This window comes from Phasianus colchicus, chromosome 22 (assembly GCF_987193195.1).
Source record: "Phasianus colchicus chromosome 22, bPhaCol1.hap1.1, whole genome shotgun sequence".
Lineage (NCBI taxonomy): Eukaryota > Metazoa > Chordata > Aves > Galliformes > Phasianidae > Phasianus > Phasianus colchicus.
Window position 1 is genome coordinate 1,804,703 of NC_143457.1, and position 16,454 is coordinate 1,821,156.

Here is a 16,454-nt window from a genome sequence, read left to right on the forward strand (position 1 = left end):
CATCGCACCGCGTTCCCTCCTCCCGACATCACCTCACCCTCCGGGCATCGCTCCGTCGGGGTTCGCCCTCCTCGGCGCCGGTTGCGGGGGGTGATGGGGGTGGGGGGGCCGCGCACGGGGCAGGCTTTATAGCGCGGCCGCAGCGCCGCCCGCAGCCCGGAGGGGCGGCAGCGCTCGGTGAGCTCCGCGCAGCTCCGCGCGGTACCGCAGCGCAGCGCCGGGGGCTGACGGCCAACCGCCCCACCTCCCCCCGGAGGGCCGCGTTCGGAGCCCGGAGGAGCGGAGAGGAGAGGAAAGGAGAGGAACGGAGGAGAGACGGCGGCGGGGTGCGGGCTGCGGGAGGGAGCGCTGCAGGGGAGAGCGGCTCCGCGGCTGCGGAGGTGAGTGCGGGGCGGGGGGAGCGCGGCGCGGCTCTGCGGGGGGGTCCTCGGGGGTCCGCTGTGCTCCCCAGGCCGCGGGGCGGGCGGTGCTTCTCGCAGCCCCTTTTCCTCCTCTTCCCTTTTCCTCCTCTTCCTCAGTTCACTTTTTTTTTCCCCTAGCCCCCTCCAACCCTCCTCTCCCCCCTCCTCCTTTTCTTTCTTTGTTTCCAATTAAATCCCTCGGCTGTGTGTGTTCGGCCAACTCTTTCTCCCTGCGAGCACGGGAGTTGATGAATATGCACAAAAGAGAGCGTTTCCCCGGAGGCTGTTTCCACAATGCGCCCATTGAGCTGCGCCCGCAGCGCCGTGCTTCTCTATGGGGGGGGGAAAAGTTGGATGCCAGCACTGAGCTGCCCCGTCCCTGTGTCCCTGTGAGCTCGGGGGTGTCGGTGGGTCCTCTTTTACCCCACCTTCCCCAACAGCTGTTGTCCAATGTCCAGAAGATGTGTGGTGCACCCTGGTGCAGGGTGGCCTTTCTATTTTGTACTGATTGGGCTTTTCCTACCTGGAAAGCCCGGGTCGTTTTGTAGGAGCCCCGCATTGCTCAGGGACTGTCCCGATGTACAGCCTGCTCTGGGGCCCTTTTTGTTCCAGCACTCCAAAGTCACCCAGCATAAAGAAGAGAAAGAAAACAGGGAACCTGGAGAAAACCCAGCCATGGTGTTGTGTGTCTGGTGATCTGATGGGCAGCCCTTGCTGACCCTCATCGCTCACCACATCCCCGAAATGAGCAGGACTGCGGGGCAGAGCACTGAGATATGGGAAAGTGCTTTGAGTGCTTGGAAAGGGTGGGAGCTGCTGGGCTGTGGGTGCTGCCGAAATGCTCAGAGATGGGAGGAGGATGAGGTGGGGGCTGCGGCCCCTCGGGCACATCCTCAGCATCCCGAGCTGCTCGTGCTCCTGTGCACAGACACAGCAGTGTGCTGCTTAGCAGCTCGTGCAGCTGTGGGGATCGCATCCCCTGTTGGGTTTCATGTGATGTGCGGGCAGGTTCCTCAAATGGGCTGAGTGCCCTCGTGGTGGTGTGAGGAGAGACTCTGGGTAGGTGGGATGAGGAGCTGTGGCTTGGGGAGGGAGGGCTGCTGCGATTCCAATGGCAGAATAAACAGCCGTGGTGCCACACAGCCACACGTGCACACACGGAGCTGCTGCCAGAAAAGCTCTGGGTTTTTTGTTTTTTGTTTTTATCATTGTTGTTGTTTTTGTTTTCTTAAACAATTTCAAAGGAAAACGTGGGTGAGCTCTTGAAATGAGTTCTCTATCCTCACCAGTAGAACTTTGCTCAGGGGACCCTTCTCCCTGCCCAGCCACCTTGTGAAGTGTTGATAAAGATATTATCCGCAGCATCAGCTTCCTTTGATTGCTCTTTTCAGCTGTGTGTCTGGATGGAAACCTAGCAACACAATAACCGTATTGAAGGGAGACGTTTCAATAGCTGCACTTCTTTTATCACATTGGGTGCATCTTCAGAGGTTGGCGTCATCCGGTCAGTTTCTTTACCCCTTTGGAGCCTGAGAGTTTGATGGGGCCCCGAGCCTGGAATAAAACAGACGTGAGCTACTGAAAGAGACAACAAAGGTGGAATAGAAATGCGTAATATAATAAAACATCCATCCCCCTTTTCTTCCCGCTGCCCCTGTGAGCACCTGCTGTGTTCTCATGGGAAGCACTCTGCTGGGAAGGGAGGGTACCCATGTCACAGCAGAGGGATTCTCAAGGAGAAAGCAGCCGTTGTATTTGCAGCCACTTCACCTCAATACACGTGGGGGAATCTAAAGGACAGGCAGCCCGGAGCAATGTGCAGCACAGTGCAGTGTGTGAGAACCAGGCTGGCCTTTGGGAAGCAGCCTTGTTCCAACCACCCGCTGTGGGGAAGATTATGACTCAGTGTTTGTAACGTACAGGGCCAAATTCATCCTTGGGTTAAAAAGCTGAAAGTCCCTGCCTCTCCATTTAGCTCTCTGGCAGCATTATGGTGTTGTCAGCTATGCTGACAGATGCCCTTGTTGTGCCAGCTGCCTCCGTGCAACGTTGGAGTGAGGCACCATCACAGAGAGCTGGAGTGACAGCACCTGGCTGCCCTGTGCCATCAGCTTGGGAAGTAGGAAAGGTTTCTTCTCCAAAGGGGCAGTGATGCATTGGCACAGGCAGCCCAGAAAGGTGGGAGGTCACCATCCTTCAAGGTGCTCAGGGAGCATGGAGATGTGGCACTGAGGGATGTGGTCAGTGGGGGCAATGTGGGGTTGGCCTTGGGGATCCCAGTGGTCTTTTCCAAGCTTAATGATAAGCAGGAGATGGAAGTGAGGGATTTCACGCTGGTGAAGTCTCGTAGTTTTCAAATGTTTGGGGAGCAAACCTTTGCTAGGTGCCAGCATTTCTCTAAATACTGTTCCCATGCTGCTCCTCCCAAGGTCTTGTGGCTGTTACACGTTAATGAATTAAACATCACAGACACCTTTGTCAGGCCAAAAGAAAAAGTGCTTCTGCTCCAAGACAACTTTGAGAGTTCCGTGTCTGTCATTTCTGCACTGTCAACAAGAAGTGTTTGAACGTGCTGCTGGTCAGGGGCAGCTGAGATGTGTGTGTGTGGAACTGTGTGGAGTGCAGTGAGATCTGGCGTGGCACTGCAGGAGGGTACGATGGCCACTCTGTGTCCCCACAAAGCACAGCAGGTCTGAGCACCTCTCGTGATGCCGGCGCTCTGGGATAAGTGCTGCTTGTGCAGGGTTTGCCTGTTGGGTTCAAGTGCTTAGTGAGTAAGCTTGACTGAAGCTGGAGAGGGATCGGAGTTCGTACCTCGACGGCGTATGGAAAATCTGGATAAGCTGTGATTGTGAATTCTGAAGTTTGAGCAGGTCCTGCTGCACGGGCTCTGGGCGATGTCACCGCCATCTCTGCATACCAAATCCCGGCACAGCTCTCTTTAGCACAGAGTATTTAGCATACAGTTGGTTTAATCCTCTAATCTTACCCAGCACTGACATAAACGAGGGCTGAACGGATTAATTCATTCGAAAAAATCAGGCCCCGTTGTCTCTCTCCATGGCACTGCGTGGAGAGGCGGCTTATTTCTCTGTGCCGCTGCATTTCCAGGAGGTGTGGGGTCACCGTCCATGGAGGTGTTCAGTGTGGAGATGTGGCACTGAGGGAGGTGGGCATTGAGCACGCTGAGGTGGGCTGGGGTTGGGCTGGATGATGTTAGAGGGCTTTTCCAACCTTCGTGATTCTCCATAGGCTCAGTGGTGCAAGTTTACCTTCTGTTGGCTGGGGTGAGAGCAGCAGGGTGGGCTGGGGCTTGGGGCAGTGGGTGTCCCAGGGCTGGCACGGCACCGCAGTGCTGTTACCCCTTGGTGACAAGCAGCCTGCTCATTCCTTGCATTGTCACAGAGACCTGGATGTGCCCTGTGCCTCCCTTCGCTCACCGCTCTGTCTGCAGGGCAGCACAGCCCTGAGATGTGTGCATCTCTGTGAGTGCATGGCCAGGGGCAGGGGATTCAGCTTCCAGACCTCGTGATGAAGCCCAACGATGAAAGATGAGTTTTCAGCTCTCCCTCACGTCTCCCCTGTGATGCCACAGAACAGGCCATCTCTTTAAGTGATGGATTTCGCACAGATTTACTCAAGTTCATTCATCTTGATGCAGCTCTAGCAGGGTGAATTCTCTCTGAGTTGTGGCCTTACTGATGTCTTTTCTAAGGGCTGGATCCTGCCTCATTCCTTGCAGAGCACCTGATCTCATGAATAGCTGCACTGCATTCAGGGAGGCTGTTAAGGAGTGCTGTGGTGCCTGTGACTCAGACTAATGTAAGTCAATTTAAAGGACAGATGAAGCGCAGTGTGAGTATGGATTGCCGTGTCTGGCCCTTAATGAATAATTCAGGGACGGCGTAAGAGTTAAGAGCTTCATCCAGCTGTAGGTGAAGTCAGCTCCCTGCTGACCCCAGCCCATAATACATCTCAGTTTGTGGTTAGCTGGCTTTAACCAGTCCAACCCCAGCCTGGTTCAGCACCCAGCAGGACATCACTTGGGATGCTGCTGCCCATCACGATGCCATAGCTGTCCTCTGCAGCCCCAGGACAGATGTTTTCTGAGATCTCAGTGCTGCCTCTGAGTTGTGCTTCTATAGTATTGAAAAACAGGAAAGATTCATCATTGGAGCATTAAAAACATAGGTACTGAAAAAAAGTTTGGCAAGGCATGTTGCAAAGACGTAATAGATGTTGGGTAGGGCTGGGGTGATAGGGCACGGAGAAATGGAACAGGACAAGGAGAAATGGTTTCAAACTAAACGAGGGGAGGTTTAGACTGGATTGAAGGAAGAAGTTTTTTATAATGAGTGGTGAGGCACTGCACAGACTGCCCAGAGAGGTGGTGCAGACACCCAAGGTCAGGGAATGGGGCTCTGAGCACTGATGGAGCTGTGGGTGTCCCTGCTCCGTGCAGGGCTTGGACCTGATGGCCTTTAGGGTCCCTCCCAACTTCCAGCCATTCTGTGGTTCTGTGATGCTGTCCTTTTCCAAGAACTTGGGTTTTGCTACAGCTGGATCTTCACGCTTCTCTTTGGGTCTCTTTGTCCCTGCTCTGCCATGGCTGCTGCAAGCTGCCTCCGCGGGGGGGTTGGACTGCCTGCCCAGATGGCTGCAGCCTTCAGCACCTGACCCTTTTTTCCTGTTTTGAGTTCTCTCTGCTTGCTGGGAGAAGCAGTTTGGGGAACAAGGCTGGGATGCTTTCCCTGCCATCTGCCTCAAGGCAGCAGGCTGCAAGCTGGCACAGTTAATTCCCCATCTTTGCCAAGCTCTGTTAATAGAGAACGGCTCCTCCTGAATAGAAGGCAGTTCTTGTTACATAAATAGCAGAGGAGGGGGAGAGGCCAATGTGTTTGTGGGGGGTGAAAGACATACTGGCAGTCGTCTGGTTTTTTATCTGCCGCTGATCTTGACTATTGGCTTCTATATATGGGAGAATAAGAGGTGAGCATCATTTACTTCGTGCCTGGACTTCAGGCTGGGGATGTTAGTGCTTCAGTGGCTGTGATCTCACTCCCCCTGTCTGCGTGTGATCCCGGGATCTGCCTGCTGGGATGACCATGTGGGTGAGCTGGAAAGATGCATGGAAGAAAAGGATCTGGGGGTGGTGATTGCTGACAGGCAGCTGAACATGAGCCAGCAGTATGCCCAGGTAGCCAGGAGGACCAGTGGCATCCTGCCCTGTGGTTGGGCACTGGCACAGCTGCCCAGGGAGGTGGGGGAGTCACTGACCCCTGGAGATCCCATAGAGATGAGGTACTGAGGGATGTAGTCAGCGGGCATTGTGGGGTGGGTTGGGGTTGGACCCAGTAGCAGAGAAGGAAGTTTGTGTGTCAGCATAACTGACCTCTGCTGGGTGTGAAGCCCTTTATGCATGATAATACAGAATGTGGGAGGCACTGGGGAATCTGGTTGTTCTAGCAGTGGTCTGGGAGGAATTGGGTCCTGTTTTCACTCAGCCAGAAATGATTTTGAGCAGATCTGGAAGGTCACAGCAGTGAAAATGGCTCTGAGTTTTGGACGCTTCATTTCTGGGCACTGGTCTGTGAGTGCTTGCTGGAGCTGTGGGCACCACTGCTGCTCCCCCAGTGGCAGTTAAACAAGGAGCCATTCAGCAACATTGGTTGTGACTTGCCTGGTCTGTATTTAGCTTCTGTTCGAGTCAGCAAAACTTATGGCTCAATTCCAGCAGAACTGGAGCTCGACGGTGCAGCCTTGCTTAATTCGTTGGTAAACTTGCATCTAATCTGCCCTATTTCCCCAGAGGAATGAGGAGATTGGATCTGATAGGTGTTTGCAAAGGGTTTATGCAGTCTCTGATGAAAGCTGGTATGATGCACAAATGCAAGGCGCTCTTTGCTCCTCGGGGGATGTGCTATATGTCGACTTGTTTCTTGGCTCTGTTTTGTACCCAGGAGCCGGGAATGAATTGCTTCTGAGTGCTGTATTAAGGTCTGTGGAAACCATTTATAAATAATAAAAAAAAAAATTTAAAGAAATCCTAATCCTCTCTGCTGCTTGGGTACTGCTGAACATGCAGCATGCTTGATTCCTTGAATTGAATCGTTTGTCTTTTTGTTCCCCTTTTTAACAAGGCAAATGAATTCCTGCAGAAGACGGGGCTGTAAACTCAGATGGAATATGGCCCAAAGTTGCACCATAAGCCCAGCACAGCCCTGCTTCCTGCTTGTAAATCAAATTGGGCAAACACTGTCCCCACATTTCCCCTCCACCTTGCCCTGCACCCTCCCGTCTGCACTCCAACCAACAGCTCAGGCACCAAGCCTGGCCAATTTTTATGGCTGAGTTGAAATGGAGAGGCAGACAGGCCCACGAGAGCGTGAAAGTGACTCAATAAAACAGTGGGCTCCATTTAAACGGAGGGTGGTGAGTCTGGACAATACAGACAACAGCTTGTTTTGAAAGCTAAATCTCTTTTGCTGGAAAGCTTGGGCTGCTTCTCGGGGCGTGCAGGGAGCTGCTCGTTCCGGTGCACGCAGCCAGCACTTACAGGTTCCAAACTGAAGGCCCAAGCATTGCAAACTGTGGCTTTGCAGGGACCCACTGAGCACTTCTCAGTGCCTTGAACTCTACTGTGTGGCTGATAATTGTGCACAGAGCATGGGTGGAAACGCAGCAACATCACAGGGAGCTGTAAAACACCGTCCTGTGACAACGAGGAGCAAGATCCATCTGCAAGTGAATGTTTCATCCCCTGTGGCACTGCTTAAATTGAAAATAAGCTTCATTCCTGTAAGTCTGCAGCACAGAACCAACTGGTTGGGGGGGTTACCCAGCAGTGATGCAGGGTTCGTAGCACACATTTCTGTGGATGTGATATTGACCTTATTTAGATTCCAGTAACAAGGAGCTGCTCTGCAAGTGGCAGAGACAGATTAAGACTGTGATGACATTTCCTTTACAGACCTCTTGCTATTTCTTGCATTCTCTCTTCTCTCATATAACGATGCACTGTAGGGGAGATCATTCCTTCTGGATCCAAATCTTGCACACATGAGGCCAAACCATTCTGTGTGTGCACCACCTGCCTACACCAGCTCTGCTCTGCGTTTCCATCCCTCTGACTCATCTGGGAAACGGCTGCAGTGAGTTTGCTCCCTTCCTCAGCCAACTGGGTCTGCTTTCCAAAGGGCCACATGCAGTTCCACTCCAGCATGGGGCAGCAGAGCTGAGTCCCTGAAGATCACAAGAGCAGGCTGTGGTTGCTTGTGGGTGCCAGAAGGCTTTGGGACAAGGCGTATCACAAAGGGGTGGAAGGCTGGGTTTCAGCTCACAGTATACAAGCCCTTCAGAAGCAGGTGGTGTGACTTGCAGCAGGAAAGCTAGAAAAATCTGTTGTCAAGCCATAAATCCCCCCTGTGTTTTTGTTTCAGTGCTGGAACTGCAGGAGTTGGTCCTGCAATTAGCACAAGTAACATCTCAGCTTGTGGATGAGAGGTGTGGGATGCACTCAGGAATGGGGAGCCATCACCTGAAACACCCAAATCATTTGCTGGGTGGCAATTTCCTGGTAGCCTTTGGGCTGCATGGTTTCCTTACAGAGTCCTGAGCTCCTGCAGCTCACATGGCTGGTATCCCCTCAGCTCCTGATGGCAGGGAGGGAATAGGGGTGTGGATTGGGTCTGCCTCTTGCTGAACTGTGCTAGAAATAATGACATTTCTGTGGGTCTGAGCTGGAAGGGAGAAGGGGCAGTGCTGCTCTCAGGTCTGTGGCAGTGGCCTCCATCTGCATCCTGTAGGCATGGCTTTGCTGGCAGCAGTGTTTCCCTCCATTGCTCAGGGACTAACGGCTCTTTGTTGTGGCTCCTGCCTGCGTTAGGAAGCATCCTGGATTCTCCCTGAGATTAATGTGTCATTAAAGCCTGTTTGCTTATTCCGAGAGCTGGCCCCTTCCTCTGCTAACAGTCTGCAGGACTGTGCTCACTGAGCTGTGGTAGCATTTAATGTGAGTTTCTGCATGGATGCTGCAGCTGGCAGCAAGCTTTAAGCCCTTGTACCGGCAGGGGATCTGCTGCTGTGCTGCTCAGGCACAGAGGCATCCCCTCTCATCTCCCCTCAGGAAGTTTTCCCACTGTTCTGAAAACCTTGTGTTCACCCAGGTCCTGCCCAGGAGCCAGCAGCTGCAGCACTCAAAGCCTTTCCAGTCTGTGGGTTTTACATTTCCACTTCCAGATTCCAATGATCCTGAGAAGATGCAAAAGTGGTACTAATTAATCTAATTCCAGAAGCAGTGGGTTTCCATGGGAGGAGAGCAGCAAACTGCACATGCTTCAGGGAGAAAGAAGAAGAGGGAGTAAGAAAGATGTATGCCTGCTCAGATCCAACCTCTGGGCTGCTGAGAGCCCCCTACAGCAACTTGGTGAGCCCCTCCTATGCAGGACTGACATTTCCATGGGTGACTGTAGAGCAGGGTTTGCTGCAGTTACTTCCACCCAGCTTGTCAGGATGAAGTGTCACCAAAAACCCAGCCCCACACGTTGGCAGCAGTAAGGGGCTGTGTCTCAGCTCAACTCAGTGCACAGAGCTGCAATGGTATTTGTATGGCAATGGAATGTCTTTATTCCTTCACTCAGAAAGCAATGAGGCCCTGGCAGTGCTGCTCAGAGAACTGTGGGTGCCCCATCCCTGGAGGTGCCCATGGGCTGCCCTGGAGGACCTTGGGCAGTCTGAGCTGTTGGGGGGCAGCCAGCCCACAGGGTTGGAATCGGGTGATCTTTAAGGTTCCTTCCAACCCCAGCCAATCTGTGATTCTACGATTGCTCATCCTTCTTTCTTGCTGGTATGTGGAAGGCTGTGCTGAAGAACCAAATGTGACTGAAAAGCCATGGGTGCTGTGTTCCCACCACAGATGGTAGTCCTTACAGCCTCCCTGGTGTGATTCTGGAAGTTCTTGAGGTCAATAATTATGGGACTGAAAACACAAGACCTTGAGATCCATCATTGTGAGGCGTTACAACCCATCTGGGTGGTGCACATGTGCAGTGGGACCTTCAGCCTGAACCTTTTTCTAGAAGACCAGAGCATGGAGGGGAACATTCCTTGCAATATCTTCTTTTAACCTTAATTGTGCTATTTATGTTGGAGTGAAAGAAGTGGAAGTGAATTGGCTGTTCTGTGGTTGGCAAGAAGGACTGGCAGTGCAGAATCATTAAATCTGGAAGAGACCACTGAGGTCACAACCCAACCCACCATGCCCACTGACCACATCCCTCAGTGCCACGTCTTCATGGTTCTTTAGCACCTCCAGGGACAGTGACCCCACCACCTCCCTGGGCAGCTGTGCCAGTGTGTCACCACTTCCTCTGAGAAGAAAGAGTTCCTAATAGCCAACTTGAACTTAAGGCCATCACCTCTTGTCCTATCAGTGTTACCCAAGAGAAGAGACCAACATGCCATAGGTTTGCATTTCCAAGTTACCTTTTGTTCTGCTGTTCACACAACCAGGTCCACTCAGCACACACAGTGAGAAGGAAACTGCCCTCCTCCTCCTCAGGAATGGACTAGCAGCTTATGGGAGCTTATGGGAGGTTCTGGAGAGGGGCATTTAGGAGGGAGCACTGGGGTTAGTCCAGGAGCACAGTGAGCACACTATTGCTGGGGGCTGCAGATGGAGCGGAGCACACAGCCAGCCCTTGTCTTTGTGCTTCCTCCTGCTGCAGGGAGCAGCTGCAGGGGGTAGGGTTGGAGCTGGGGGCCGTGCAGCTGAGCACAGAGCAGTGCCAGTGTCCACGGTGATGTAAGCTGGGGAGCCTGAGCATGGGCTGGAATAATGAGTGCTTGACAGGGGCTGGCAGCAGGACAGCAGTGTGGGAAGCTTGAGAAGAGCAGCATGCAGGCTTTGGAGGTGGCAGTTTATTCCAGAGGATTGGGACCTTGTAGATGCTCTCTGGGGCCTAGGAATCATGGAAGCATTAAGGTTGGAAAAGACCACTAAGATCATCCAGTCCAGCCACCAACCCATCCCCACCATGCTCACTATCCATGTTCCTCAGTGCCAAAGACTGAGTGATGCTCCCTGACAAGCACACAAGGCTCTGCTTGTGGCAGCCATCTGTATTTAATGATCTGTAGAGGCTTTGTTACCAGCACAGGTGTTCAGTGTTAGACACAGGAGCGTGGGAATCCATACACCTTTAACGAGGTGCTGAACATGGGCTGCTTCTCAACCCGATCCAGGGTGCTTTGAAGTCTGTGTCAGGACACCCAAAGGTACACAGCTGGCCAAAAAGCAGCCCTTCACTCAGCAGCAGCAGGTGGCTGGGGCTCTGACAGCATCTAAGTCATTTCTGCTCCAGGTAGGGAAGTCACTGCTGAATTGCATTGGTCTCAGCTTGCTCGGTGCCTGTGTGTGCCACGTGCCTGGTGGCAGCAGGGCCGTATTGTTAACACAGGCAAGGAGCTCGGGTGGTAAACACAACACAGGGCTGCAAGGTGTGTTTCTTGAGGTTGTAAGCAAGGAGCTGTCTGCCAGCACCCGCAGTCGTTAGTTGCAATAGGCACGAGCAAATTATTTTCTCAGGAAATGAATTTTCTTTGCGTGTGTTAGTCAAGGTCTTGTGTTGGTTTACCTCTGGGGCAACAAATGCAAGCAAACCCCAGTGACCTCTTTCTTGAAATAGTGCCAGCGTGGCAGTGCTTTGGAGCGAGCATTTTGGGGAGCTGTGTGTGTCCTTTTTTGGAGTTCTTTGGAAATGTCACTGAGGGATGTGGTCGGTGGGTATGGTGGGGGTAGGCTGGGGTTGGATTTGGGGGTCTGAGAAGTGTTTTCTGACTGTAATGATTCCTACAATCTCAGAAAGCAACAAAGATGTTGCTTCTGCTGCATGCTGCTGTGTGGATCACACCTCTTCAACCAATCCCTCTCCTTTTAATCCATATGCTGACATTGCATTCCCTTTCTCCAGCCCATCCTTTGCTTATGTGGCTGTTCTGGAGGTAGAAGGAGCTGGGGAGCTGATGTCTGTGCCATCTCTGTCACTGCTGGGCATTCCCAGGGTGTCCCAAGTGCAGGCTGGCAGGGCAGGTTAACACAGCTTCATGAAATGGGCTCGTTGCAGAGGTTGGATGTCTTTATCCAGCACTGAGGTTATGTTGCACGGTTACGCTCGATGCTTCCACTCAAATTATGCTTGCAGAACAAAGTGTGGAGTTTGCAGTTTGTTGCACATCTGTGCCGTTCTGCGCTCTCTAAGAAATTGGGTATCTTGTTGTTTCAAACATACAAACGTCTCTTCTTTTTTTTGTTTTATCCTTCTGATCTCCTGAGCACCTGCACCTGCCAGATGGGTGCTGCACCACTCCCCTCCTCAGAGACGATTGGGTTCAGCTCTGTGTGTTCAGCCTTCAGCTACTGTCGGGAGAGGCAGCGCTGAAAAAGCTCATGAGGAAATTAATAATTGTGCCTCTGAGCTACCAGGCTGGAGCAGCGTGCAGGAAATGAGGCATGAGACCTCACGCTGCACAATGAGGAGAGAACAAGGCAGCGAATGGCTGCTGGGCTGGGGAAGCATCATCCATTGCATGCACTGGCAGAGGTCAGAGCCCCCGTGTTTGGGTGCTGGGCTTGGAAGAAAAACTGCACTGCAAAGCATTTGCAGAAGGGGAGCAGATTAAGGATGCTGTGTCAGCCCTGATTTTGGCATTTCCTGACTGGTGAGTGCTTGACTTTGCAGCTAATCTTTCCTCACTGTTTTTGGCTTGTAATTATGAGTAGGCCTAATCAGTGATTGCCAGGCACCTGGAGCAGCAGGCAGGTGCTGTCAGGAGAGCTTGGTGGCACAGGTCAATGGAACCCACTGCTTCCTTCCTCTGCCAAGTGCTTTTCTGAGCCACAGTGAGAGCCTCTGAGAGGGGACAGATAGTCAGCAGCCAGAAAGGGGCACTGTGTGAGTTAGTGCTGATTTCCTGCACAAAGCTGGGGGGCTCTGCCAGTCCTCCACCCTCCATACAGCCCCATCTATTGTCTTGTCTCCTATGGGCACTTGAAATTGCAGAGAATAGAGCTATATGTAGATATATAAAATCATGTTGTTGAACTTATTTTTTCTTCCCCACCATTACGGGGAATTACTGCAATCCCAACAGCACTGTTGGGTCCTGATGTCGTTCTGATCTGCAAAGTGCTGGGGTCAGGCAGTGGTTTTGTGCATCTTCTAAAGGAGGGAAGGGAAAACGCAAAGGGCCCAGAAAGAAAAGAGATAAAAACCTTGTCACTGCATTGTGCTGTGCAGCTGGAAAAGATCTGTTTGGTTAATAATGGAGGAGGCAGTCCAGCCAGCAGTTGAACCAATATCTTTTAATATCGTGTGCATCTCCAGGCTTGTATCACACTGAGACAAGCTCTGAGCTGTGTCCTCGGGCTGAATTAAGCTGCTGTTTGCAGGAGAGTTCCAGGAGATTCAGGGTCAGGAGCCCAGTGTGAGATGTCCTGAGCCTGCTTTGCTTTTCTGGGAATGCAGCACCTCTATAAGTCAGACCTCCAATTAGGGGGCCAGAAGTTGCACCTCTTACCTCCTGCTGCCTCATTTTTTGCGCTCATGAAAGGCAGTGAGACTTGTGTGTGTTGGCAGAGGGCATTGCAGCACTCGGTCACAGCTGTGTTGATAAAGGGAGAGCAGGGACCCGAGACAGCCCTTCTTTGTTGTTTGTGTAACCAGTACTTCCCCAGCAGTCTTGTTGACATAAGCACAGTGGAAAACTCTGGGTCCTGAGTCTCAGCGTTGCTGCAGAGCACTGCTTTGGAGTGGATATACATTAATGATGCCCTGCAGCCACTTTGCGTGGCTAGAGCTCAGTACTGCATCCTTCAGCATGACAGGGCCTGGGAGGCTCTTTGTCCATCCCTGCTATCGAATGCACATCATTAGAGATGCGGCTTTTTTCCAGCAGCTGGATGCTCTTAGGATGATTTTGCAAGCACAAAGCCCATTTCTCTCCCTCTTAGAGGAACTTTACATAGCTCATAAAGGGGCCGAAAGCTGCCTTTGGTAGGAACTCTGTGAGTTTTCAGGAATACAAATAGGATCACAGAGCTGCTGGCTGTGCTGTGAAAGCTTTGCCCAAGGGAGAAACAAATGTGAAGTTTAATTATTTTGTCGATAGGAATCTCCCATATTACAGAAATTGTCTTCCCTCCCCTTCTAGCCTTGTGCTTTCTTTCCTTTTTTCTCTCTTTCTCGCTGATGCACAGGGCTTCTTTTTTCCTCTAAGAAGGAACAACTGAGTAATTGAAATGGAACACTGGTGAGGATTTTTTAATCTGAAAGTTGGCATTAATTAGTCAGGTCGGATGTAATTAGCTTGCTCATCTGTCACTGCCTCTCCCTGGCTTGTCAATGACTTTCTTCTATCCTGGAATTCATCAGAAAGAAAGAATTATCATGGGTGGTTTGCCTGGTTGGGGTGCAAGCGAGTGACAACACCCTCAGGGCTGATGGAGTTTGAGCTGGATTCCCCCATCTGCAGACAGGGCCAAACTCTTGCTAATATTATCCCTCCCAGGTTTGGGTTTGTCCCTTCTGTCTTGCTGTGTGCCAGGCTTGCAGGAGATGTCGTTATTTCAACCCTGCGCTCTGTAGCCCTGCAGTGTTTTAAAGCTTCATTCATTACTCCAGTCAGACTGGGAGGTTGCAGCAAGGCATGAGGGATGCCTTGGTTAAATTGCTGAACAGGGAGTGCAGAAATGGAGGTGTTAGGATCATAGAGTCATCAATGTTGGAAAAGACCTCTAAGATCATCCAGTCCAGCCGTCCACCTGCAACCAGTGCTGCCTGCTAACCACATCCCTCTCATCCTTGGTTCATCCATGACAGTCATCCCCAGGGCTGTGCAGTGCTGATGTCTGGTGTTCAGGCTGAGGGTGGAGCTCAGATCTGGTGTGAGGTGGCCTCTGTGCTCCTTTGGGCAGCAGAGCCCATTGCTACTGAAAAAAATAGCTCTGACAAGGAGGCCTTCATTATTTTCTTTCTGGTCCACAGTGCTGCCATGGCTATGAAGAGGCAGAGCAAGTTATCAGCTGGATCCTGGCATTGCTGGCCCCTTCTATAAAGCTGTGGGTGTGCCAGTGGAAGGTGTGAGTTTCTTCATGGCCACATGTCTCTTTTCTGCAATGGCTTTTCTGGGCCACATCTTCAGATCAGGCTTTGTGGCATCTGTGCTGCATGCTGACACTGCCTGTCAGTCCCAACCCAGAGGGCTCAATGTGAACGGCAGTCATGTTATCATTTTGGATTTCAGTAAAGCTTTCCAATACTGTTTCTCATAATATCGTCTGGACAAAATGTCCAGCATACAGCCAAACAAAAATGCAATGTGAAGGATGAGCAGTTGGCTGATGGGTTGGGCCCAGAGGGCTGTAGTAAATGGAGCTACATCAGACTTGGCCGTACACTAGTGGAGTACCCCAGGTTACAATGGAGCTGTCCCTTACACAGCTTTGTGGGATTCTGCCCCATCTGCCTTCAATGGCATGGACTTGGGAAGCTGAACATGCCACAGAGGGGCAGTGGGAGGTCTCCATTTAACATTTACAGGAGGTTTTGCTGCTTGTTCTGCAGAGTCCTGCCTGCTTTTGGAGCAGTCATGAGACCCTTTGCTTAGGAATGGGCAGGGGGAAGTGCAGCAAATCTCAGTGTCTACCCCAAGAGGCTGTCAGGGCCTCTTCCCTGAAGAAAGAGCTTCTGGGAGCATTCTTAGCCTCTTTTCCTTCCAGCCCAAAAGTAAATCAGAGCTTTGGTTGGAGCTGCAGGATTAGGTGCACAAATCCTGAACGTGAAAAAGTAATTGGGCCGTGCTTCAGCGTTGGCCATCCCTGGGTAGTATGGGAGGTGGGGGAGGGAAATGAGGCCAGCCCCAAGTAAAATTCGAGCAGAGAAAATGCATTTCACTCCTTCTGGCCGATTTCAGGGTTTATCTCCCCTGCCGATTCCATTTGCTGTGTGTTGGGTTGCAGAAGCTTTCATCCTGACCCAGGCAGGATCTGACGAAGGCGGTAGAACCAGACGAGTCCCAGGGGCAATGCTAAGTGGGCTGTGTCTGGCTTTGCAGCCAAATCATGCGGTAAACTCTTTTGAAGGGAGTTCAGAGCTGTGCTGGAACCAGGGCAGGATGCACACAGATGCACACGGAGTGAGGCTGTCCCCTTCAGGGTAGCACAGCCTTCTTCTGCCAGGAGCACGGCATGAGCCCTCTACAGCCCTGACTCAGATCTGATGTGAGTGCAGACAATCCTGGGGCTTTTCCAGCATCTGATGCACTGGGGTTTGCATCAGAATTTGTACAAAGATTTTAGATAGGGATAGCATGCTGTGGCCTTCGTATGTTGGGGGTGACTACCGGTTGAAGTGGGATTTTGCAGCTGCCTTGAGAGTGAGTGGGGAGAGCCAGAAGAGACACCTGAGGTCTGATCCTCTCCCTTTAATTGAAAATTTAGAATTTGGTTAAAAAAAAACGATGGCATGATACTGCTTCTGGTGGCTCATTACTACCTCAGTCTCTCTTGCTTCTCTTTCTTGTCACATGCAGGCTCTTCTGTTTCAGGATAACAATCTTCTCCCTCCTTCTCCTCCCTAGCTCAATAAATGGGAAATTATTATGGCCCTTTACCTCTCTTTCTTTCTAAAAAGAGACTAAATATGCTTAATCAGGTCTGGCAGTGACTCCCTTCCCTTGACGGGGAGCCCAGGGTTGTAAGAGGAAGGGCAGCTGGGTGCAGTGGAAGTCACTGTGTTGTGAGGCGATTCCAGCTGCAGATTAAAGCCACTGGTAGACATTGGTGCTTCCCTCAGTGCGGGCAGGAGCATGGATACTGAGCTCGAAGGTTCTCCATGGGCTGGCAGTGCTGTCCTGCAGGTGCTATCCAGAGCAGAATAAATCCTGCAGCCATTCTGCAAAGCCATAGGCTTCCTCCAGGCTGCCCTGAGTCAGGGATTGCTGTGACTCTTGCTTCTTTGCACATCCCTCTTCTGCCAGGGACGATTTCTGTTGCCT

General features: G+C 51.8%; 1 protein-coding gene across 14 annotated transcripts in view; it reads left to right on the forward strand.

Annotated features, from left to right (window-relative positions):
* Positions 1-16,454, forward strand: part of DISP3 (dispatched RND transporter family member 3) — a 114,907-nt gene that overhangs the window by 78,562 nt on the left and 19,891 nt on the right. The window contains exon 1 of one of the 14 annotated variants that reach the window (XM_031613357.2): positions 129-380. The exons of 9 other annotated variants lie outside the window; for them this stretch is intronic. Coding sequence is in view for 1 of the 5 variants with exons in the window: in XM_090122839.1 (XP_089978965.1) it covers positions 8,770-8,826 (57 nt within the window). In the remaining 4 variants the exon portion in view is untranslated. Of the gene's footprint in view, positions 1-128; positions 381-5,094; positions 5,509-7,811; positions 8,827-12,164; positions 15,679-16,454 lie in introns of those variants that run through there. 4 more of the 14 variants (XM_090122850.1, XM_090122848.1, XM_090122839.1 and 1 more) reach the window with 4 other exon arrangements.